The 25,121-nt window shown below is 39.2% G+C and overlaps 1 protein-coding gene across 4 annotated transcripts; it reads left to right on the top strand.

Moving 5' to 3' along the window:
• The first annotated feature begins 2,463 nt into the window (after positions 1-2,463).
• AP4E1 (adaptor related protein complex 4 subunit epsilon 1) lies at positions 2,464-25,088 on the top strand. Of its 4 annotated transcripts, XM_068143821.1 has the most exons (21): positions 2,464-2,672; positions 3,649-3,720; positions 4,376-4,499; positions 6,549-6,622; positions 8,077-8,198; positions 9,043-9,202; positions 9,731-9,897; positions 10,541-10,614; positions 12,453-12,575; positions 12,665-12,774; positions 13,045-13,188; positions 13,954-14,062; positions 14,214-14,332; positions 15,054-15,356; positions 15,785-15,899; positions 17,080-17,215; positions 18,293-18,548; positions 19,319-19,891; positions 21,326-21,510; positions 22,279-22,436; positions 22,903-25,088. In XM_068143821.1, the coding sequence occupies exons 1-21, from the start codon at positions 2,511-2,513 to the stop codon at positions 23,061-23,063; spliced, it is 3,447 nt and encodes a 1,148-aa protein (XP_067999922.1). In that variant the 5' UTR covers positions 2,464-2,510; the 3' UTR covers positions 23,064-25,088. The 4 variants fall into 4 exon arrangements, with proteins under 4 accessions (XP_067999922.1, XP_067999923.1, XP_067999924.1 ...); XM_068143822.1 differs by lacking the exons at positions 2,464-2,672; positions 3,649-3,720 and adding an exon at positions 5,178-5,445 and having other exon boundaries at positions 4,422-4,499; XM_068143823.1 differs by lacking the exons at positions 2,464-2,672; positions 3,649-3,720 and adding an exon at positions 5,178-5,445 and having other exon boundaries at positions 4,422-4,499; positions 6,549-6,647.
• The last annotated feature ends 33 nt before the right edge of the window (positions 25,089-25,121 follow it).

Below are 25,121 nucleotides of genomic sequence, written 5' to 3'. Positions count from 1 at the left end.
GGGGTTCTTAACTGAGATATTCTCAACCAATTAATTTTGTAAAATGAACTTAAAAAAGATATCTGTCCAAATCTTTAAATCTTTCATCTTAAACTACTGACCTTGGTTTGTTCCTTTTGGCCCCATTTTTTTTTCCTTTTCAGAAAATAAATCAGTTTATAGCTTTGAACTTCAGCCTGATTTTCTGACCAGATGCATATTGGAGATGAAGGGATATTTTTTCCTTGGAAACACATAGCTTAGAAAGGATTACTTCAGTTTCTTCTCCACTCTTTCTAGAAAAACAAAACAAAACAAACAACCACCTTTGAACTGAAATACAAATTAGAAGATGTCAAGCAATTTTGTTTCAGAAAAATATGTGTAACTAGAAAAGCCTTATGTGGGTTTCTAAAGTGGAATTAAGCATCCTTAATTCTGGAGCCCCTATTACAAGAGGGATGTGGAGGTGCTGGAGCGTGTCCAGAGAAGGGCCACAAGGATGATCAGAGGGCTGGAGCACCTCTCCTATGAGGACAGACTGAAGGAGTTGGGGCTGTTCAGTCTGCAGAAGAGAAGGCTCCGAGGTGACCTAATTGTGGCCTTCCAGTATCTGAAGGGGGCCTACAGGAAGGCTGGGGAAGGACTTCTCAGGATCTCAGGTAGTGATAGGACTAGGGGGAATGGAATGAAGCTGGAGGTGGGGAGATTCAGGCTAGATGTGAGGAGGAGGTTCTTCACCATGAGAGTGGTGAAGCCCTGCAATGGGTTGTCCAGGGAGGTGGTCGAGGCCCCGTCCCTGGAGGTGTTTAAGAGCAGGCTGGATGAGGTTCTGTCCAGCCTGGTCTAGTATGGGGTGTCCCTGCCCATGGCAGGGGGGTTGGAACTAGATGATCCTTGTGGTCCCTTCCAACCCTGAATGATACTATGATACTATGATCCAAACCTCCATAGATACAGTATTATTTTAGTATGCTGTTTTTGTTGAGACAGTTGACTCACCTATTTAAGTGGCATTATGCTTTGTCCTTGTTCACAGGAAAAAGAGAAAAACAATTCTGATAAAAAAGACAGTAAAAACTATCTGAACATATCTTGTTGCAATTAGCTGAAGATTTAATTACATAATTTTGTAAAGGCATATCCTAGCAGATTGGGTAAACATGGCTGTGTTAGATGAACTTATCATACAATGCTTTAGGTTTCATGTGCTCGGTTCATTGTGCTGCCAGTGTGCCCTCAGTTCCGTCTCAGCCACAACCTCCTGCAACAGCCACATATAAACCAGAAGGCATGTCACAGTGCTTCAGAGCAAAGCTAGGATATGTCCTGCACCTGACTAACAAAGGAGCTTTACTCTTAATTGAAATCACTTCTCTGGGTACCAAATGTAAAACAGATTCTGTTCATTTAGGTTCTGTGACTACTCCTGTTCAGCTATGGTGACGTAAACCGAACCTTAAATTGGAAGGCACAGTATTAGAAAATGTCAAAAAATATTGTCTAGCGAGGCAGAAAAAGATGGTAATCTTTAACCTTATAAATCCACACTTTTCACGTGTGAAACGTCCTTTGTTTCATTTACAGAAGCAGTGAATGCAGAGGAAGTCCGTGGTAAAAATTTTTACAGGACACCAAATCCTGCCACCTGCCCAGAGAGGGAGAATTGCCTCAGGAACAGCTCCTCTAGGACCCTCTCTGCCCAGACCAGGCTCTAGACATTCCCACCCACACTTGAAGAATGTTTCACACTGGTTTTTCGAAAACCACCTTTGAATGTCTTTGTTTTGTGATTCTGATTTACAAAAGAGCTACTGCTGACTGGCACAGGCTGCCCAGAGAGGTTGTGGAGTTCCCTCTGGGGACTTTCAAAACCCGCCTGGAAGCGTTATTGTGGGGCCTGCCCTAGGTGATCTTGCTTTGGCAGGGGGTTGGACTCGATGATCTCTGGAGGTGCCTTCCAACCCCTAACATGCCTGTGAAAGCAGTCAGGATGCTTCTGATCCTGCAGTCCTCGGCCGCGCACGACTCTCTGGGCGGGGATCTGCACGTATCTCGAGGGATCAGTGACGGCGGGCACCAGCCCAGGAGGCCGGGTAGCCCTCGCCGTGACCCAGCGCTCGCCTGACCCTCTCAAAAGTCTGTTTCAGCTCCATCTTCCGTCTCAGCTGCCAGCGGATGGCTGCCGGTGCGACCTGGGCCATGTCGGCCGCCACAAAGCGGAGAGCAGAAGGCGGAGAGCAGAAGGCGGCAGTGGCGCGCGGGCAGGGCCGCGCACTGCGGGAACGCCTCCCGCTCCCCGCCTCTCGCCCCCTCCTCCCGGTCCCTCCTCCCGGTGCGGCGCCATCAGAGCGCCCTCTGGCGCCTGGCTCCCTCTGTCCGCGGCCTGCGAGCTCCTCCCGTCCCGCCCCAGCGCCGGGGTAGCACCGCCTGCTGCCGGGCGGCTGCGCCCCGGAAGTGCGCGCTGAGGCCGGCGGGGGTTGTGGCCCGGCCGGGCTCTTCCCTTCCGGGCGACGGCGGCGAGAGCCACCATGAGCGACGTAGTGGAGCGGACGCTGAGCGTGCTGCCCGGGCTGCTGGGGCAGCACGACCTGGGCGTCGGGCTGAGGGGCGCTGGGGGCCCTGGCAGGGCTTCCGCCACCTCCCGGCTCGGGAGCCTCATCCGGAGCATCACGGCGCTCACTTCCAAGCATGTACGGTCTGCGGACGACCCCCGGGGCAGGCCATACCGGGTGTTCTGGTTCTCCCGCCGCGTCCAAGCGGGTGGGGTCCGGTCCTTACTCCTTCCCCTTCCCGCCGCGCGGCCTCGGTGAGGTGCCGGCACGGTGCAGCGGGGCTCTGCGGGCCGCTGAAGTGCGGGCGGTGGTTGTGCTGTGGGCCCAGGACGCAGTGGCTGGGATACAGTGCGGTTACCTGGTGTGCATGAAGAAGAGTGTGACCAGCAGGTGGAGGGAACTTCTCCTCTGCTTTGCCCTAGTGCGGGGTAGTACCGTGTTCAGTTCTGGGCTTTCTAGTTCCAAGAGAGGGATCTACTGGAGAGAGTCCAATACAAGAGGAAGATGAGCAGGTGATGAGGAAAGGCTGTTTTGCCTGGAGAAGAGCAGAGTGAGAGGGGCTCTTTTCAGTGTTGATCAATATCTACAGGGCAGGTGTCAAGACGATGGAATCAGTCTCTCTTCAGTGGTGCCCAGTGATAGGACAAGGGGCAACAGGCACAAAGTAGAACCCAGGAAGTTGCACCTAAACAGAAGTAAAAACTTTCCTTTGAGGATGACAGAACACTGGAGCAGGCTGCCCACAGAGGTGGTGGAGTCTCTTGTGAAGAGATTCAAAACCTGCCTGGACATGCAGCCTGCTCGAGGTGAATCTGCTTTAGCATGGGGCTTGGACTAGATGATCCCCAGAGGTCCCTTCCAACCCATACCAGTCTGTGATTCTGTGATATTCTTTGCTGGGTAATGTGGTTCTGTGGGGGCATGGTATGGGAAAACATGTCCATAAAGTATTGCCTGCAATGTTTGAAACAAGCAGCCTGGTGAGAGTACTACAAATGAGGTATATACTGGGTTTGAGAAGACTTGGTAGTACTGTTAAAAAGACCATTTAAAAAAAAAAAGTTTCATATATTGCTTAAAAATTTATTTGCTAGTAAAAGTTTAATTTTTCTAGGAAGAAGAAAAACTAATCCAGCAGGAGCTCACCAGTTTGAAAGCAACAGTTTCAGCCCCTACCACAACACTTGTAAGTTCTGTTAGTCATTACTGGCTGTGGGAACAGCAGACCAGAGGTGAAGAAAAGCAGTGCTCTAATTCTTTGCCAGGTGGAGTGTAGAAGTTAGGATTGATACAGATGTTTAATCATCAGCATTAAAACCTATCAATGTTTGTGGTTCTGCAGCACAGTTACACTAGTGAGGATGCTGTGATTCTGTTTGGTGTGAACAAATGGTAACAACATGGTGCCCAGAGGTGGCTGTTTTCCAGTTTGGACATAATGCATACAAAAATAGCTAGATTCTTTGCAGGGTGACATTGTTCCTGTAATGAATTTGTGCTCTATAGGACGCTGCACACTGAGTTGATGCTTTCTGGTTTGAGTTGGTTAATGCATAATAATTCATGTTCTTTGTTATGTGTAATTAGTCTGCAGTAGTAGATGCATGCTGATTAAAACAAGGTAACATCTTTAAGGGTAGTGTATGGAGAGTTCTGCACTATAGTTAAGAACTGATACTGGTTTGCTGAAGAGCTTCACAGCAAAGGGAAAATGACAAGATTCTAAAAAGCGTGTGAATGCACATGTGTTTCTATCAGATAAAATCTACTTCATTAGAGCAGTGCAGAAGAGTATAGAAGATAGCTTAAAATTCTCAGTAATTTGAATTTTGATTTTTCAGAGACTAATGAAAGAATGTATGGTGAGACTCATCTACTGTGAAATGCTGGGGTATGAGTCTTCCTTTGGATATATCCACGCAATCAAGCTTGCACAACAAGGAAATCTTTTGGAGAAAAGAGTTGGTATGTCCATGTTGCTCCAGCCTTAATGTTCCAAATGGTATTTTTAAAATTTCTTAGGATTTATAGCTTGTGCATACTGAAAGCATTTTACTTTCTGGGTCCTGTTTCATAGGCTCTCACTCCTCTTTAGCAATAACCAAATCCCTAGTTTGTGAGCTGTGCTGTGTCCGCTTGTAGAACAGAAGGTGGGGGAAATTATTCTGAATTGCCAGTTGTTCCTTTGTTGTTTTGAATTGTGGCACCTGTAAACAAGAAATGTGTGAGAAATTGTGTTAAAAAAACACATCAAGCTGAAAATGACTTTCTGTCAGGACCTGATTCCTTTTTCCAGTGCTGTAGTACAAGATGTTAATGTCAGACAAATATTTTCTGGTTTGATGCTTGTAGTGTTTTGGTTTGGGTTTTATTTATTATTGTTTTTCAGTTTAGAAGCAGTTGTAGGAAATGAGGCAGATGGAACGATCCTTATAGCAGTGGTGCATAAGGCCTGAGGAAATGTGAAGGGCTAGTTCAGACTTTGAAATTTCATGCCTGTGTGATTTCCTTACCTGCCAGTGTGGCTGTTAACTTCTCCCCACTAGATTTAGTTTGAAGTAGCTGTCAGCCTGTCTCATTTGGAGAATTTCCTTGCAGTTGCTGATTCAACTGCCTAGTGAAGACATTTCTTCTTGTTTGCAGAGAAAATGGTTTAACTCCAAGCAATACTATGTCTGCATACACAGAAGGAAGGCAATGTCTTGCGGGGATATGCTTGTTTGATATCCTTTGTTTGAATTTCACCTGGATCATCCACTCGAGTATTGGAGTTTCTGAGAGAATGCATTACAAGTGATGATTTAAAGTTACTTTATCCCCAAGTAATGAAAACCAGTGCACAGGTGCTCTGGTAGGGATTAAGGAATTCTATCTTCACCAAAGCTGTTTTGAAGAAAACTTTGTGACCTCTGTAAGTGTCAAGAATCAAATGTGTCCTCTTATTAATTGATTTGAGACCCCTCCATGCTAGGGCTAGCCTTTGGTGAATGCAGGTGGTTTAGTGTTCTCTGGACACAGAATGCCCCTGAGCTTTGATTTGGTGAAAGGATCTTACAAAGAGTGTCTGTGAGGTTTGTTGTTGTTGCGCAGTTATATGTGACAGATGAGGATGACCTTGTCAGTTCTTGATGCAGTGTACTAAAGTTTCTCTTAAGGAATTGTTGTCAGTTGATCTAATCAAAGTGGGTTACTCTTACTCAGTATGAGCCTCAGTGAATGAGAATGAACCATATTTTTGCAGATGTTCTTAGCTCATTCAGTTAATAGATTCACAAGTAGACAGATCACTCTAATAGCCCAGACAATATAGTTTTGTGCCTAGCTTTTTCTGTTAGATACCCAAGCTCTGAATGAACCAAGACCTTTTTTTTAAGATCCATCTCTGAAATACAAATACTGTCATGAGTTTTGGCTCACCTTCCCCACCCCCAACTTTAAATCCCTTATTTTAAAAGGAAAAGAGGTCTTGAAGAAAAGATGTTTCTGGTGAGTTTCTTTTCTGGAATGGTTTCTTCCTTGCTGAGAAATAAGGGAGTTTTTTCCATAGGATGGTGAATTTACTCTCCTATATTTCAAGTTGATTATTAAATTTATTTGAAAAGGAACTTTATTTTTTGAACAAATAAAGAGAAGGAAGTGCACTTGTGTTGTTTTAGTCTAGAAGCAGTACACGTTTTTGCTGTGCAGAGAAGATAGTAATTTTCCAGAAGGTGATTTCCCTTGGTGCTCTTGGCTGATCTCTAGCTATAACAGTTCTGTAATGTTTCTTATTTCTCACAGCTTATGAGTAATTGGCTGTCTTTTGTTGAGCTTTGGTGCAACTGAAATATAGCTGATTTGTTTGGAAATAAAAGAAAGTCCCAATATTTAAAACATGAGCAACTCCTGCCCAACATTGGAGTTTTTGTTGGGTTGCTATAATTGACTCCTGTGTTGTAGACAGTCTTATTATGTTTTCTATCTTAAAGTTGATTATTGCTGGAAATTAGTAATGGAGACTGCTTTCTTTTGTAGGTTACTTGGCAGTTTCTTTATTTCTACATGAAAATCATGAACTGCTACTTCTACTTGTGAACACAGTTGTGAAGGTACAGTGTTTTTGGAGGTTTGGAGGTAAACTGGGACCAATTCTTTCAGTTTTGTGTCACACAGCGTTCTGTCTTGCTCTTTTAAAGTTGCTCTATCTTTGGTTAGCAGTGAAGATTGGAAATAGCTTTTCCTGGCTTTTTAGTTTAATCTTGGTGTTCCTGCTGCTGAAGATGTATTTTACTTTTTTTCCAAAGGAGATATACTATAACATTTCCTTCATACAATGTGCCACACTCAACTCCAGGAGGAGCCATGCATATATATTTCAGTGTAAACTTTCCCTTTTAGCTGACAGCAAGTATCTATTAGCTTCTTTCATTCCTTTTAATAATTTTGATAGAAAATACGCTTTCAAATGACACTAAAAATGTGTTATCAAATAATATTTCATAGGAGTCATCTTTAGTATTACTGCCTCTTATGTGGAACAGTTGTGGCTTATTGTAACTCTTCTGTGTAATGATTACTTTTGTGTTACAGTGGGCCAAAGTCACATAAATTATATACTGAAAGTGATACTTATTTTTGTTGTTGTGTTTAAAAACTGTTTTATAATCCTTGAAAACCTAGTAAAGATATAGAAAGAAGTGAAAAATGAGAGTCCACAGAGAACTAAACCAAAAGAAGGATGAAAATCTATCTGGGACAAATGGCCGGAGCCCAATAATGATGTCACTTGGAGATCTCAAGTTTCATTTGTTTTGAAAAGATAATCCTAGTCTTGTATTTCATGTATTCCTCTGGCCTTTTTTTGGCTTCACGTTAAAATGAGCTGGATCTGCTACTTTTAATTGCATTTGGGACAGAGTGAATTTTTATTCTTTCTTTTGTACAATATTTCATGTAGTTTCCATTTACTTCTTAGGGAGTAGGTAATGTTTTATTTTAGTGTGCAGCTATGTAATCAGCAGTATTATTGAGCTTGCTCTTTTTTTCCTTTTTTAAATTTTTTTTGGTTAGATCAGAGGCACTAGAGAGAATACTGCTGAATGCTGTGAGAAGTGCCTCATTCTGATAGGTTGGACTTGATGATCTCTAAGGTCTTTTCCAACCTGGTTTATTCTATTGTATTCTATCCCATTAATCCAACTGGGGACTCAGCGTAGTTTTACAATCATTCAGACTATTTCAGTAAATAAACACTGACTGTAGTTCTATGTGTTAGTCTTGTACATGTTTAAAATATGAATGTAGTTCTATAACATGAATGTGAGGAGCTGCTTGTTCCTTCTTCCTGTATAAGAGAGGAGGAGAACCCGATTAGCTCAGTGAGAGCTGACACTTCTCACAGATAAGCAGATGACAACAGAATGGCTGCCAGTGTGATACTTAATGCAGTTGGGCTGTGTAGATGGGCTGGATCCAGCCTGCTTGTGAAAGATTTGGGGTAGGTCTGTGCAGAATTTAAAAGTCTAAATAAAAAAATATTGTATACTTTCAATGATTTTAACAGGACTTACAGAGCACTAATCTAGTAGAGGTGTGCATGGCATTAACCGTTGTGAGCCAGATCTTTCCACGGGAGATGATTCCAGCTGTTCTTCCCCTAATAGAAGATAAGCTCCAGCATTCTAAGTATGTATTAATTTACAGAACTTCAAGTTGCCATGTATGATTAAATGTCTTTTGTTAAACTGGTGTTTCTTCTCTGAGCTGATCTTTCTAGTCAGCACCTCCAAAAAATCTGCTCCTCTCCTAGTTTTTCTCTTGGATTCTGGTCTCATTTATTTGCAGTCTTGATGAAGTGTTGGATAGGTATTCATTTTTTCATAACCAGTTTTTATAAGTAAGTGTAATCTGATACAGCTTCTGGAGTCCTTTCAACAAATACATGGATGAAGATGTATTTGTAGAGTAAGTGGAAAACCAGATTAGAATCTTTCAAGTACTTCACTGTTACATTTTTTCAATAAAGCTCTTTATAGAAATTTTGTTGATAAAATTGTGCCTGCAGGTATCAATACCCTTGAATTCTTTGATTCTTAATTTACTTAATGCTAACCTTTGTATGAGATACTAGAAATTATAAGTGTTGTATTGATTACAAAGGGAACTGTAGAGTCAAGTGACTCAGCAGCTTCTAGACAGGTATTTTTTTGGAGCTGCACATGTGACCACAACAGCTTATCAGTGGCCAATTGCATTGTTTATTTGGTGGCCATTCTTTTGAGTCATCAAGCCAACATCAAGCTCTACTACACTTTTAAGTTTGCTTTGTTACTTCCTCACCTAGGTGGAATTTGCAAAGTTATTCATCAAATCTGTAAAGCATGAGTTCTCATCTGTCTTCATATGGTGATGTTCTGATGGCTGGCCACATAGATTCACTGCTCTGCAGATACAACAAGTGCAAAGTTTCTTAAGTACTTCAAATACACAAGCAGCATATTTATTTTGTGTAAATTTCGTTTCTCTTCAGGGAAATTATCCGAAGAAAAGCTGTTCAGGCTTTATATAAATTCTATCTCATTGCTCCTAACCAAGTTCAGCATATCCACGATAAGTTCCGGAAAGCCTTATGTGACAGGGATGCTGGAGTCATGGCTGCTTCTTTGCATATTTATCTTCAAATGATTAAGGTAGGCAACGAATGAGAGGCACAACTGAACTTGGGAGCAATTTTGAAATTTAAGTGGTTTTATTTTAAGTACATTGTGTACCATACAGAAGCTTTGCAGAAAGAAAATGTTACTGTTAGACAAGTTAATCTGTGTGACCCTAGGTATCTGTGTTATCCTTGTGCCAGCTCTCCTTTTGGGTGTACAGAATAATTCATTGCATGAGCCAAGTTCTCAGCATCATTGCCATCCTTAGTTAAAGGATCTGAGTCTATAGTGTACTAAAGGGTTTGCTGCAATTTGGTTGTAAATTGATTTTTTGTTTGTTGTTTTACTGTTGCCTTCAACTTCACTTGCCTTCACTCCCTTGGCGAATGTGTTAGAAAAGAGCATTGGTTTAAAGTAGAGAGTTTAGAGGTGTTGAGGGATGAGGGAAGAGGTTTGATTTAAAGAAATTACCAGTGTAGGTATTTTGATATTGCTGAAGTTGTGGATTATTTGTACTTTGACATACTTTATCAAAATATTTGAATTCCTCTCATTATGTAGGAGAGCTCATCTGCATACAAGGACTTGACTGGGAGCTTTGTAACAATCCTAAAGCAGGTAGTGGGAGGAAAGCTTCCCGTTGACTTCAACTATCACAGTGTGCCAGCACCATGGCTACAGATTCAGCTTCTAAGAATACTGGGGCTGTTAGGAAAAGATGATCCAAGGTAAACAAATCTTTCTCTGTAATTAATATTTTAAAGCTTAATACAAAAGAGTATAGTTATTGCCTGCACCTCACACAGCTTCCCAGGTTTTTTAATTGGGTTGGCTTAGTTTGTTTGCTTTTTTTGCCCTTTTAATTTTTTTAATATATATATATATGTAAGAGGATTTCACTGTTGAGTTCCTTTTAATATTTGTTATTAACCAATACAATGAGCAGACACTTTTTAGCATGCAAAGTGAATTTCTTAGATTGGCTAAACAATGGATTGTTGTGGAATATGCTTGAGAAATTTTTTCTGGGACTTCCATTACTAGGTCACAAAACAACTGTGAAAGTCCAGAGTAAAGATATCTTAGAAAGTGGCATCATTTTGACAGGACCTAGTCATCCTTTTCCTGTTGATACTTTGTTTTTCTTAGAAGCAGTGAAGGAAGTGGTGGGTTTTTTTCTTTAGGAAGCTGCAACATCTTGTGAAATGCCATTTAGAAACGTGTTATGGAGCTCTTGCACATTAAAGCAAATGTAGAAAGGAATAATTGGTGTTTGAGATTTCAATGCTACTGTTAGAGGTGTTTGGTAAAATAAGACAATGTACTTGCTAGTGCTGCAAATAATGTTGAATATTTTATCTTGTTAAATAGGACAAGTGAATTGATGTATGATGTTCTAGATGAATCTTTAAGAAGAGCAGAGATAAATCATAATATTACATATGGTGGGTGAAGTTATTTTATGTAATTATCAGTATTTGGAAACAATGAAAATGTGAGTAGTTGATTGTGCTAAAATATTTATGCAGTACTTCTGAAAAATCTAATTACATTCTTAACAAACAGCAACTGTATTCTGTGGTCTCCAATTAGTAAATTGTAAAACAATTGCTGTACAGTGCAGGTTTTTATTATTGCAGTAAACCACTTTTGCTTACTGGGAATTCATCTTGATTCAGAAGCCTTTACACAATGTTTGCATTGCCAGCTTCTTCAAGAAAGCTCTTACTGAATATTGCTGAAGTTGAAATAAATTATAAAAGGAAAATCCTGGTGCTCCAGCTCTCCTAATGAGAAGTGCTTACATCTTCTCTTCACTGCCCTGAGAGAGGCAATAAAAAGTGTGCAAGAGTGACAGCATCATTATTTCTACAGCTGTGTAGATCTTTTCCTCTCGGTACAGTTAATAAACGTGACACCTCCAGAGTTCAGTGATGGTGATTCCTCTCAGGAGATGTTTTGGGCACACATTCCAAATTTCTAGACCATAGTAGAAGGCTATGGAAATGTCATTGGTACATGTCATTGTCTTCTCAGTAGAGAAAGCTCTATCTGCTACTAGAAAAAAGCAAAAGGAATAATTGGACTGTCCATTTATAGTATCATAGTATCATTCAGGGTTGGAAGGGACATTTCTTTCCTTAAAAAAATATATTTGAACTATTTATTTGGAGTTTTCTTTTTTTCTCCTCCCTAGCTCTTAATTCTTCCCCAAACACCCAGATCTGATGTACTAGAACTAGAACTCTACATTAAGAGCGGTTTCACTATGATAAAACCCTAAACCTCCTGTTATTTTACTGTTAGAAAGAACATGGCCCAGAGCTCTAGAGGTCTAATTCTTACTTGATATGTATTTTTTAAAGCATTGTGTAAAATTCTCTTCCACTAAAAAAGGGGAGCTTTGGGGAAGTATTCTTTTTTTAGTGTATGAGGAAGCAACTGTCAGACATTGAATGCATTCTGTTTACTGCTTCTCTTCTTTTAGGCAAGAAAAGACATTGGGTGTTGTGATGCCTTTGTGTAAAAGCAATTTACACTTGCAGTTGCTAAGAGCTAAACACTGAATTTGTTTTAAGTTGTTAATATCCTAGCCTTTCTCAGATTTAATTTTGTTATGCTTAAGAAGAGTAGCAGGTAATCATTTATCAGTTCATTTAGAGACTGAATTTCAAGAACAGCTGAAATCTGCATCATGATTTTAAATGCCAGTTAACCCAGTGAAAACAAATTGGTCTGAAACTTTGCCCAAATGGCTGCCACAGGGGATTAATTGCTTCTTGTGTATTGTTCAGTTTACTTTTGGCTTTTTCTCAAACAACAATCAGAATTGGGGTTTTTGGTTGGTTGGTTTTCTTTTTTGTTTGTTTGTTTTAAAAATAGGAATGTTCTTGAGATGATTTTGGCTGTTGGTAGCAGCAAAGAAATCAGATGAATTATTGAAAAATATTATGTCTCAAATCCTTTATAGTTGCCTGTTGGCTTTATAGAGACTGTCCTAGCCCAGTCTCTTGAGCAGCTATAGGAGACTTCAAGGCTGGAAGAACTTTAAGGACAGGAAGTTGTATGCATGATGACAAAGGCTAATGAAAAATATGTATGTACTAAAGAAGATGGTCTTTCATCTTGGTATTTTTTATGGCAGTAGGTACTGTGCAGTTAAATTGAGTGAGGGTGGGACAACACTGCAGTTCCTTGATAGAGTCAATGAGGTAGCTTGTTTGTTAACATTATAGAAGTATTTAATACACATTAATTACAAGTCTCTTCCCCTTCCTCACAGCCATCTTATTTGAATGTGTCCAGACAATTTATACCATCTATCCCAAATCTGAACTACTTGAAAAGGCTGCCAAGTGCATTGGAAAATTTGTTTTGTCACCCAAAATTAATTTGAAATACTTAGGTAAGGCTCCCTGATTTCTTGAAGATGTTTTCAGTTTGGTCATAGCAGCATATGTACTCTTGCATCATTGCAGATCACTTCTATTCTAGGTTTAAAGGCTTTGACCTATGTTATCCAGCAGGATCCTAATCTAGCACTTCAGCACCAGATGACAATAATTGAATGTCTGGACCATCCAGATCCTATTATTAAAAGGGAGGTCAGTGAATTTTTTAAAATATCACAAAGTTAATAAATTTTAAGATGAGTGCTGCAAAATGAGTAGTGTAAAAGGCTGTCTCAGTTACTGAGAATGCACTTGAAAACAATGTGACAAGCCGGGTAGATAAGCAGTTTTGTTTCATTTAAGACTTGCCAAAAGACAGTTGCTCAATTTGGCATCATACTAAAATGTTTCTGATTTCCTGCTTCCTTTTTTCAGTCATCAAACCCAATTATATATATGGTTTTTTTTTTCATTCTCTTTCAGACTTTAGAGCTTCTCTATAGAATTACAAATGGACAGAATGTAATTGTCATAGTTCAGAAAATGCTTGACTACTTAAAAGAAAGCAAAGAAGAATATGCTATCATCAACTTAGCTGGCAAAATAGCAGAGCTGGCTGAGAAATATCCTTTTTTTTTCCCCCCTGAATTAGCTGGGAAATAACCTTCTATTTTTCTGAAGCTTTGGAGTCAAGAGCTCAGGCAAATATAGCATTTGTTCCTTTCAAAGCATCTTTTATGATCTTTTGAAAGTGTTACAACTGTGCTTCCCAGTCTCTCAAATGCCAAAAAAATACACAAAACAAAATGCATACAAAAATGCCCACAACATTTCCTGTGTTTCACTGAGAGAAAGTAGTGGTACTCAAACTACTTTATTTTGGCTTTGGATTTTAGTATTAAAAACTTGTGTTTTTAAATTAAAACTTTTTAGTCTTACACCACTGTACCATGAGAGATGGCTCAGTGCTGGTCTGTAATTGTGGGAGTGATCTTCTTGTCAGAGATCTCTTTGCTGGTGTATGGATTTTGAGAATAACACCACACTTTCACACAAATAAAGAAAAGATTGTTTAACTATGCCAAACACAAGGGTTGTGATTAGGGGCTTGGCATATGGTGGACATTGCTGTTAGACTTTCCATTGCCTGATTTTTCTGTATGTATTCCTGTGTGATAATGTGTTGTGTTTACAGGAAACACTTTATAAAAGAGATCAGGAATAGTTCCTCTTCAGTTAGGTTGAGCTGATATTTGACCTTCAGACCCCCAGGTGTTGGGGAGAGCAGTCTGGGTAGCTTATCTGTGGAAAATTGGTTTTCTTAGGAGACACACTAAAAAGGAAAGAAAAGGTATGCCTTAGTACTTCATTCCTTAACATGAGGACACATATGCCCCTGACAATGAGTGGTTCATCCAAACAATGAATGCAGTGTTTTCAGTTGGAGGTGACGTTGTGCATCCTGATATCCCAAACAACTTTCTGAGGTTGTTGGCTGAAGGTGAGTAGCTCCCTGAATGCTCTGAAGACTTAGATGTGTTCCTTAATTGCCTGGGTGTTGTGTTTTGTTTTTTTCTTAACATGCACTTTCAAATATTTGATGGGAGGTGTTACTTGCATTTCAGGCAAACTGTGTTTTGCTTTCTGTCTAGGATTTGATGATGGAAAAGAAGATAATCAGCTACGGATCTATGCAGTGCAGTCTTACTTAGCGTTACTTAAAGAGGAAGATGCATTGTATCCACAGAAGTTCCTTCAAGTTATGAGTTGGGTAAGGCACACGTGGTCAAAATTGAATGCACAGATGCAGTTAAATACTGAATACACAGGTAAAAGGGAACTGTCAAACGTGGTGGTGTTTTTACTAAATCAAATGCTCTGGTTTTACTGGAAGTCAAGATAATATGCTGAAACCTAATCCTAGCAATCTCTTTTGATGCCTGAGGACCACTTAGGTTGTCATAGTTTGTGGAAAAGCTGAGTTGCTCCCTATAAGGCATGTGACTATTGTAATGGCTTAGCGGCCACATGCCTCTGACCACCTTCTGAGAGCATCTTTATCTTTGTCAGAGTTGGGCCAGATATGATTATGAAATGCATTTTTAGCCTCGCAGGTGACTGCCAAGTGGTCTGCTAGTATTGTCTGGTACCTGAGTAAGCTTAAGCTTCCACCCAAAGAAGAGGCTGCATTATGAGCAAATTATATTTTGTAAGGGCCAAATTGATATGTTTAGCTGTCTTTTTTGATACAGCTATTTGCTTTTTAAGAAGCTAAAAGTTGGAGTCTACTGAGGTAAGCACAAAGATAATTTCAAGCCTTTGACATTTAAATCCCCAAAGGGTAAAGATGTAACTTAGACATCCTTTGATGCTAGTTTCTTGCATGTGAGGTGGATTTTTGCTATGGTGTTATTTAGGACTACAATCTAATTTCAAAACTAAATGCAATTCTGTGTGTGACTTAATGCATATTTTCTGTTCCTTGTGAACAGGTGTTGGGGGAATATTCCAGCCTTGTTACAGATGTTGATCCAGAAGTTATTTTGACAAAGCTACACAGTCTGCTGAAGAAAACATATGTTACTTCTGAAACTAAAGTGTGGCTAATGGCTGCAGTCACCAAGTTAGCATCACATACATCTAGTTCAATGACAGTTGACAAACTAATCCAAGAATTCAGCAGCTCTCTAGATACCTGCATGAGACAGTATGCCTTTGAATTGAAGCATCTGTGTGAAGACAAAGCACTGATGAAAAGCTTACTTCCATTTGATGCCAGTTGCAATGACATAGTGGTAAGACAGCCGTGATGTCTGTGCTTCATGAAGCTCTGTAGTTCAGGAGGTTGAATATGCTGAAAGAAAAGTGTTTTTAAAATGAGTGACAATTAACAATTCTCACTGCTGCCAGTCTTGTCTGCTTAAAGTGAGTGTTCAGAAATAGACCTTTTCAGGCATATGTGATGAACCATAATGTTCTACACTAAAAGATAATGAACCATGATGTTTAATTATCAAGATGGAGTAGCTTTTAACAAAACTACTTTTTAACAAAGTCTGTTTCAACATACTTGCTTAACAATTTCTCTATATGCAGGAACTTTACTGGGAGATGTCAGACAGAACATCCTGATTTACTGATAAGACAGTATTTTTCTGGTAGCATCAGGCTGATGTACAGAAAATGTTTTCACTGCTTTCCCATTTTCATTAATTCTGTGTAGGTAGATGCTTCCTTATCTTTTCTGGATGGTTTTGTGGCTGAGGGACTTGCTTGTGGTGCAGCACCGTATAAACCTCATCACCAGAGACAACAGGAAAAACTTTCTCAGGAAAAAGGTGACTGTTAATTTGCTGCATTTATGAAGTAGCTGGTAAATTGCCTGATAAGTATCAACAATCAGAGTGTACAGTTAAAGTTAGTTTTTAAAGTAATGTTTTCTTAATTTTAACATATCTCTTGTCAGACACAAGGCAGTTCCACATCTGTCTAAATGTATGTAGCTCTTCCTGTGTCATAAGCTGCTGTTCTGCACATGAGAACGTTTTACTATGACCTCTACTGATCTGTGAGACTTGAAATTCATGGGGTTTATTAAAGTGAAAGCCAAGGGTTCCTAACCTCACTATACCAAGCACTTAGTTTTGACTATGGGATTATAGTCTGTCGTAGGAAATACTATGAACTTAGCTGATGACACAGATCTTGAATTTCTTACCTAGTGTAGGCACAGATAGAAAGCACTGTGTGCTTTCATTTATCTGAAAACAACCCAAAACTTTACCTATAGTGCATTTTTTTGTTTTTACTTTTCTTTGCCATGGAAATATTGTTTACTTTATTATCGCCTGTCACATAAGAATTTCTTTTAGACACTTAGGTTCACTGATGTTGGAAAACTTTTCTAATGCTTTCCTTTACTGTTGAGGAATTAGTAAAAGGAATCTTGTACCCTGCATTATCCACAATTAATTTTTGTTTCCCCAAAAAAAGAGTTTTGACTGCACAGTTCATGTGTACAATAAATATTGTCTTTGCTTACATGTGTAGTTTGACAGACTATACCGCTTTTCTGAGATACAGTTGTGAATGGTTATTTGCAAGTCTTAGTGATTTGTCACCGAAGGTGTCAAGTGTGTTTGGAAAGCAGTGATATATATAGACATAACGTTGTAGACTCAAAATGTTACTTAGGCTTGTGAATAAATGGGAAAGCCAGCTCACTGAGATCCAACACAGTACTTCGTCTACAAATGCTAAGCATTGGCAGACCTTTTTTAGCAATAAGCTGTAAAGTTGTGATTTCTGTTTCATTTCGGCATGAAACCAAATACTAATTGAGTAAGTGGCTTAGATAATTCTCTGTATAACCTGAGAACAGAAACATCCATTTTGAATGAGGATATGATCCTGAATGGGAAGCCTGAGAAGGGCAGCAGTACAGCCCATCTATTTTCAGAAAATAGATTTCTTTCCTGCTTTTTTAATGCCTCAATGTTCATTTTGTTTGTCTTGCAGCTCTGAATTTTGAACCTTATGGATTGTCATTCGCTTCAAGCGTGTCCTCAGCTGGCGTCACTGGCAGGCAGTCCCCTGCTGGTTTATCTTTTGGTTCTGATACGTCTGGTAACAGTGCTGAGACAGGGCATAAAGAGTGAGTTAATTTGTGTTTGAAATGAGGTACATCTAAGCTTCTGTTCCTGTCAGTATCAGGGGACCTTGCTTCATTATGTGGAACTAAAAGAGAATACAGTGGAACTTGGACACTTCTGATTGTGATGGCATCTTCTTTGAAATAACTAGGAAAAAACAAATGCTGTTAAACTGCTTTCCTGCTTTCTTCACAAACACCAAATTTAGTGATAGTTAATGCAGTAGAATTAGAACAGGTTTACATGATGATTACGTGATTTAAGTATTTGTTTCTCTGGCTTCTTTTTTTTCCCTTGACTACACTCAATTTATGGCCTTACAATAATGTGCCTTTTAATGAAACTGTTTTTAGCTAAAAGTGAGACTAAGATTCACAGTGTAAGATAGTCTTTAAGTGTTAGAGCTGTACAAATAAATTCCATATCCATAGTTTCATACAAATTACTAATTTCATTTATACTCTGGCACACAGGAAACCTTGGAACTCTTTCCAGATTCTTTAACCATTTGTGTAAGGAAATTAAAGTGAGGCTTTTTAGATGCAGGACTTGCAGCATTTAGGCTGTGTCTGTTGAATTAATTGCTGCTAGATTTCAGAGTGTCTGAGTACCTGAGCACTTGTCATGAGAAATAAAAATACTTTCTAAGTGTCTTCTATTTTTAAGTCACTAACTTAAGTTACTTTCTAAGGAATCAGTAGCAGAATCATTTGAATATGCTTAGAGGTTCCCAGAAACTTTCTGCTGGACATAAAGGTAGTTACCATGTCAGTTGTATTAACTGGGAAAAAAAATATTCAGATACACTATGAAAGTAACTGTGGATGGAGTTGTCAAGCACAGTCTAATGCTGATGTAGTGCAGTTCTGTACTTAGGACTGACTTCAAGTTTGCATTTGCAGGGTGTTTTAAAAGTAGCAAATGGTGCTACTAGCACAGAACTTCATGCACAAGTGTTCATGTGTATTCCATTCCTCACTCTGTGCATCAAAGTTGTAAAAGGTGTTTAGAGTCTTGGCATGTTTTTATGGGCATGATGTTCGTATGGTTGACCCTACTCTCTTTGTGTGCCTCTTTAGGACAAATACCCTGAAACTTGAAGGAGTACGCAAGCTGTGGGGAAAAGAAGGTTATCTTCCAAAGAAAGAAAGCAAAGTAGGGAAAGAAGATGAGCCACAAACTGTTTCTTGTGGCAGCTTATTAGCAGGACAAATGGGTGAGCCTCCTGTATCACAATCGGATCAAGTTGCCAGCCTTTCTGAGGAAGACAAAGAGAAGCAACAGTTAGCATCGACTTTGTTTATTGGCCTAGGATCAAGTGCTAGTGTCAGTCTGGTAAGTGATTCTTTTTGAGACTTAATTTGAGTTTCAAGTTTACATGTTGCCTTATTTTGGAGTTAAAGATATTTACATGCAACTTGAGATCAAATTAGTGTTGTATTCAAATGAGGCAGAGGCACCGAAGTAATGTAAAAACTCTTGAAAATCACTTTTGGAAGAACCCGAAATAGATTGGATATTACTTGATGGAACAACCTGTGATGCAAATCTGATTTAGTAACTGAAAATATTCTGTTTACTTGTTGCATTTCAAATTTTATTCTCAGTTTTCCCTAGCAACTGTTCCTTAACTCAACCTTGCAGAGCTGTTGGCATGCACTTGGCAGTAAGGCTAGAGTTTGATGTCCTGTGTTGATACCATTTTTTATTTATCTATGGTAGTGTGCAGAACACTAAAGAGTTCACCATTAGGTAATCTTTTTAGGACTAGCATTGCTGTATAAGCCAGCTCAAATATTGGTATTTCCTGCTGGTTTAACCAGAAAATGTTTACCTGTGCTTAATTTTAATGGGCGGTTTTAGTTTGTGTTTTAGAGAAGCTAGAGTCATTCTTGAATTAAAGAATAATCCAATACCCTATAAGAAATACAACAAAACTCTGTTAGTGGATCCATTAAAATGTTTGGAATTTATTTGTATTTGTCATCTGAATTGATCCCTTGGTAATTACTTGCCCTGTCTCACTCTGTTTCATGCTGTTAATGGCAATGTAGCTAGTTGCTAGAAAATTCCCCACCCATTTGTTGTTGTTTTTTCCTTTTCAGATGGGGAAAGCAGACACAGCTACTCAGAAGTTCAAAAGAAAATCAAAGATAAATGCAACTCAAAGCAGTGAGGAGGTATCAGACTTCCAAAACAGTGCTGCTTCTGACTTTGGTCCCTTACTCGACACAGTACCTATTAACATGGAAGACTGTGAGGGAAGCATAAACACAAAGTTAAGGAAAGCCTCCCTGTGCTCTTCAGATATTGTAGAAGATAATACAGCATTTGAAACATCTCAGTCACTAAAAACATCTGGGCTGGATGATGGACTTTTAGATAGCAGGATGTCACAGTCATCTTTGTTTGATGGTGATATTGAAATTTTTCAGCCTTCTCCAAGTTCTCACTGTGAAAGTGCCAGTAAAATACCCTTGGTCCTTTGCCTACCCGAAGAGCTAGAAGAGCTCGCTCATTCTGAAGTCGTGGAACTTTGTCAGAGTGAAGCCTTAGCTCTCTATTTATGTAAGGTGTGGACAGATGACTCTCTGTTGCTCACTGTTTTTGTTTCAAATAAAACCACTTCTGCATTTAATGCTGTGAACTTAGTGTTTGAGGAAACAGAACACTTTCAGGTAAGAAACCTTACTTCCATTATATTTCAAATCCACTTGGAGTTTTTTTGCTTTTCATTTGCATTTAAGTGTGCAGTGTTTCATTAAGACCCAAAGCATTTCCTTGAAACCTGTGGTGTGGCTGTTACACATATCATGAAGGGTAGTGATAGAAATCTCAGTACAAAACTTCTTGTCATTTGGTACAGAAGTTAGCAGCTTGCTTCTTAAGTTCACCTTGGTTTCATTTCCTACCACCTGCCTCTAGAACAAGCATGTATGATTTTCAGTTCCAAATTCAGCTTCACTGTGGTGTTTTAAGACTCAGTGTAAGCCTAGCCAGTCCTGCTCAGGATGGTGTGGCCTAAGTTGCCAAAGAAATCATTGTGTAATTTTTTTTTTGTCTGAGTGTGACTATTTGTGCATTCATTTGTCTTTGTCTGATGCAGTTTCTCCTGTCACATAATTTGTGTAAGATTACTTCACGCTGGTTTTGGTTGGTTGGGTTTTTAAATAAAGATACCACTTGTTTGATTTTTGTTCTCATGTGTCCACTTGAGGGTGGAGACAAGTTGGTAATTTTTTTTACATCAGGGATTTAACTGGGGGTGATAAAAGCATGTGGCATTCTGATTTTAAAATCACTTAAATAATTGGAAAGCTTTTTTTAGGAGTTGCCTATTGGCATGTGATTGTCCATGGATTTTGCTGAAAGCAGCACAGAATTATGAAACCTTGGAGACACTCATCCAGTTACCACTTTCTAAAGAGAATACAGCAGAATATATCTTTTAGAATGGACTTAAAGAACTGATAATTGGTTTATGAAGTCTCTTTCCTTTCCATTTCTGGCTTGAGTCAAACCTACCATGGCATTGATAGAAAGCGGGCATCTCATATCTAGACTGCCTTGTAATTCAGTTTCCTCACAGACCACTATCACAGATTGATTCTGTGTTACTAGTTTGTTTGGAGAGGCCAGGGACTGCTGAGTAATCTTAAAGTCATCCTCATGATTAGGGAGGATTTCTCAACTTCTTGCATTTAGCACATAGCTTGGGGTATGTTTCAATGTTGTTTGCCCTCTATATATTACTTTATTTTGGGGCTGAAATATAGAATTCAGGTTCTTGGTCTCTCTGAGCAATTGTTCAGGGGGAAGGAGGGTGGATGGGAAAAAGCTAGCTGGCAGAAAGAGATCAACTTCTCCAGTGTTCTAATTCTCATAGAACTCTTTTAGATGTTAGTGATTAATTTATCCTGCATGTGAGCTAAAAAATAGTCCAGGAAAAATCAATTGACATAAAGCCACTTGACAGAGTTTTATAGCTGTATCTTAGCCATTTACACAATTTGACAGTTCATTATTATATATAGTATAATATTACTGGGGGGTGTGTATATACATAGTGTATACATTATTACATTCTATACTCCTGTTAAAAAATAATACAGGTTTTGGAGAGTCCCACCTACCAGTTTCCTGTAATTGAAGCTCAAAGTGTGAAACTATGCCAGAGATGTGTGCGGATGGACAAATGCTGTACACAGGGAATTCTTTCTGGCTCTGTCAGCTGCCAGTCAGAGATGGAAACCCGCCTTGAATTTTCAATACCTTTATCACTGCTGGACTTCATCAGGTAAACAAAACAAGCTGTAGTTTTAAAAAATGCATGTGCTCAGGTATTAGACAAGAGCTGACTGATATGGGTGCTGATTATGAAAAAGTAAGGCTTCATCTTGAGTAGCTAAATTTAATCTAGTCGAGATGACTGTTAAAGAGAGTAAAATATTACTTATACACTCATACAAAAAAGGGTAAAGTTCCAGAAGTAATTACAGATCCAGGGAGAATATTGACAGCAGGTGCAGGTTAGAAGTGTCTTGGAGCTGCAGAATGCATTTTTGAGGAGACTAGCAGAACTGAAGAGTTTTTAAATGCTGTAGAATGTAAATGTCAAACTGAAATAGGTGATTTGGGTACAGAGACCAAATCATTACATGAAAAGGCTAATGACTTTTGCAGGGGAAGAATAAAAGAGAATTCATATTTTGAACATTACTTTTATTTTAGGAGAGAAAAAGCAAATGTTCTTTTTCCAGTAGACTTCTCTGTTTTGTAGTGAAATGCACCTCACTTTCCATAATTGAGTCCACCACTCATTGAACTTGTTTTGTCTGTTTCAAGGGCCAGATATTTCAAGGCCATCCATACATTTAGAAATAAAAAGCAAGAAATAGAAGCTTTTAAGAATGTTAAGCTGGGATGAGGAAGGGTTTGTTTAAAGTCATCTGTATTTACTTACTGCTTGCTGTATTGTCCAGTTGCTGCCAGATGCATTTTTTTCATGAAATGAAATCTGCTCTAAGAAATACTTTGCTAAGGTATGTGGTGAACTTCTTTGTAGGCCAATGGCAATGACTACAGAAGACTTTGGAAAGCTGTGGTTGTCTCTTTCCAACGATGTGAAGCAAAACATTAAAATGTCATCTTCTGAAGATTCCTTCTCAGCAGCTCTGAATACACTGCAGCAAAAGTTGAAACTCCACATAGTTGACATTATAGGTGAGTGAAAGTGTACTGAAAGGTTGTAAGCAATCTTACATTTGTCCCAGCAGAATAAGAACATGGAGCAGGTATCTTACGTTTTAAAGCAGGGAATGTTTAGCTGCATTATTAAGCACAAGAGCATTGTCGTGTGGACTTTTCTCTTACTCAGGGGTCTATGTGAAGATTGATATAAAGGTGTAAGTGTACAACAAAGAATAGATTTTAGGAGAAACCAAACTGTTGTACTGTGAAGAGTTTTGAACAGGACAGAAAAATGGGAATATAGCTGCAAGGCAAATATGAAGCTGAGGTTGCATGCAGTAGGCACGATTTTGATGGCATGTTAGAGTAGGGGTAAGAGTAGAAGAGAGCAGCAGAATGGAGGTTGAGAGCAAGATGTAATTTTTTTTTTGGTGACTATACTATAGCTTTTGTCATTTGTCAATTGTTACTTTGTTTTTTCTGTGGCCTCTGTTTTAAGGTAACGAGGGCATACTGGCATGCCAGCTCCTTCCATCTGTGCCCTGTCTGCTGCACTGTCGCACTCACTCAGGGATGCTGGCTCTGTGGTTCAGATCGCCTTGTTCTGCTCTTCCAGATGGTTTGCTGTATCAGTGTCAAAAGGTGATGGAGGAATCCTAGTAACTCTAGTGCCTGCCTTAATCTGGTGTGTGAAAAGGCAATCATAAGTATATACAGTTGCACAGATAATTACCAAAGCTAAATTAAGGTAACTGCTTCTCAGAAGTATTAAATGTTTTCTCCAGCTGGTGTTTGACGTGGGGACTTGTGGGCGCAGAGCGATGACCTAACACATGCCTGCAAAAACGTGCTCAGGACTGTACAGTGACTAACAAGTAATCCATTATTGTTCCCTGTTTCAGTGAAATGTATATTGATTTTGTTGTAAATGACTGAAAGTATTTATTTTTCTTATGCAGCTTTTATAGATGCCAACAATTATTCCTTATATCAACTACTTAAATATAAGTTTAAAGACGACCCATCTCCGTTATGAGGTCAGACTTGATCAGATAACAGGATCATCTGATTTTACTTGGATTTTAGGGTGGTTTTTTCTAAAGCTATTTTTAAGCACTGCTGGCAACAAGACCCTACTGGTGATTGTATAAAGTAACGTATGTAGCAGCAAATGCGTGTTTTGAACGCAGTTAAAGTATCTTCATGAGCAACATGCTTCCCATGGTCTTTGATACTTACCATTTAAATAGTAACACCTACATAGGTTCTTGATAGGAGACAGACATGTGAAACTGTATGGAAGCACCTCCTGGGGAACGATCTTAGGCCTGTCAGGTTAGTTCCTGTCTGCAGTTCTTCCTGTCTGATGTTTCAGCCACGTTCCCTTTCCTTAGGGGTCTGTGACTGAGTATTTGTGCATGTCTAAAAGCAAGATTTGAGATCACTGAGCTGGGAATAGTTGGCTGTGGATGTGTTGACTAGTTGCCTAGTAGACATCCTCATTGCTCTCCAGTCAATCCTGTCAATTTCATCTGGCCAATGTGCCTGCCCACAATCATTGGACATGGAGGAAATCTTGACTTTTACTTCTAATTATTTATAGCCTCAGTATGACTGTTCAGATGTTTCACTTGCACAGATGTGGCTGCATTGTGTGAGCCTGGCTAGGAACTGCAGTAAGGTGTAAGAGATGTAAGTCAGAGCAGCATACATGATAAATGTGTCTAGTTTGTCCCTTTGTTTTTCCTTCCTGAAATAACCTCACAGTCTTGAAAAGCCAGCGGCCTTAGTTTATTTAGAAGCTAAATGAAAACTTTGTTATTGTTTAATATTATTTATAGCTGATCAAGTATTTTCATTTAAAAACATCCAAGCTTGTGCACATGGATCAGACTTGGCACAAATGGATTGTCCTTTGTGCTGAATCTTAGCAAGGAAATTCTTTGTTATGTTTCAGTGTTACTGATTCTCGCCTGATAAGCACTGTTTGTAAAGGAAAATGAAGTATTCCTTACTTTGCTGGTGGTTTGGTAAACATTCAAGAAATCACAAGAATATTCTGCTGTGAGTTTCTTTGATGCCTGTGTGTGGTTTTGTTTTTTGTAAAGTCAAGCCACTTGTGTTATCACAAGTCTAATCTTGTGAGCGAAGCTCCTTTTTTTTTATTGTTGTTTCAGTACCCTCTTACTGAGGAATTTAAAGTGCACTGAACCTGTAAATAGACTGAATGTTCTGCGTATTTAATGTTTACTGCACACTTTAAGACAGTTTATATAAATAGAAACTCATTTGTAGTGGAATCATTTCCGGCAAACTTATTTCTCTGCTGGAAAATTAGACTTGTGTTATGCAACTGGACTTTTGTAATCGTATGAACTGTAACAGGAGTATCAGTTTGTGGCCTATGCATTTAAACCATTTCAGCCATGAGCTGCTCAGTGTCCTAGTGTTTAAAGAAGAACAGCAAACAACACTAATGCCTTCTGTTCATGCAATGTTCTTTGCAACCTTTTTTCACCGTGTGAGTAATGTGCGTTGTCAGTATGCCGACTTGAAGAGCTTCATGGTAACATCACATCACGGAGTTTGTAGGGAATTGTACCTGTGCCAGCCTTTATTCTTGGATTGTCCCAGGTATTTGTGTTAATCTGTCACCATCTTACCATTTCTTGTGGTTAAATAAAATTCTGTTTCATTTAAAAAACAGGCTGGTTTGAT

The sequence above is a fragment of the Melanerpes formicivorus genome, unplaced genomic scaffold (genome assembly GCF_026170545.1).
Source record: "Melanerpes formicivorus ecotype bairdi unplaced genomic scaffold, bMelFor1.0.p_v2 SCAF_10, whole genome shotgun sequence".
In the NCBI taxonomy this organism is placed as follows: Eukaryota; Metazoa; Chordata; class Aves; order Piciformes; family Picidae; genus Melanerpes; species Melanerpes formicivorus.
This window is presented reverse-complemented; position numbering and strand designations above follow the sequence as displayed.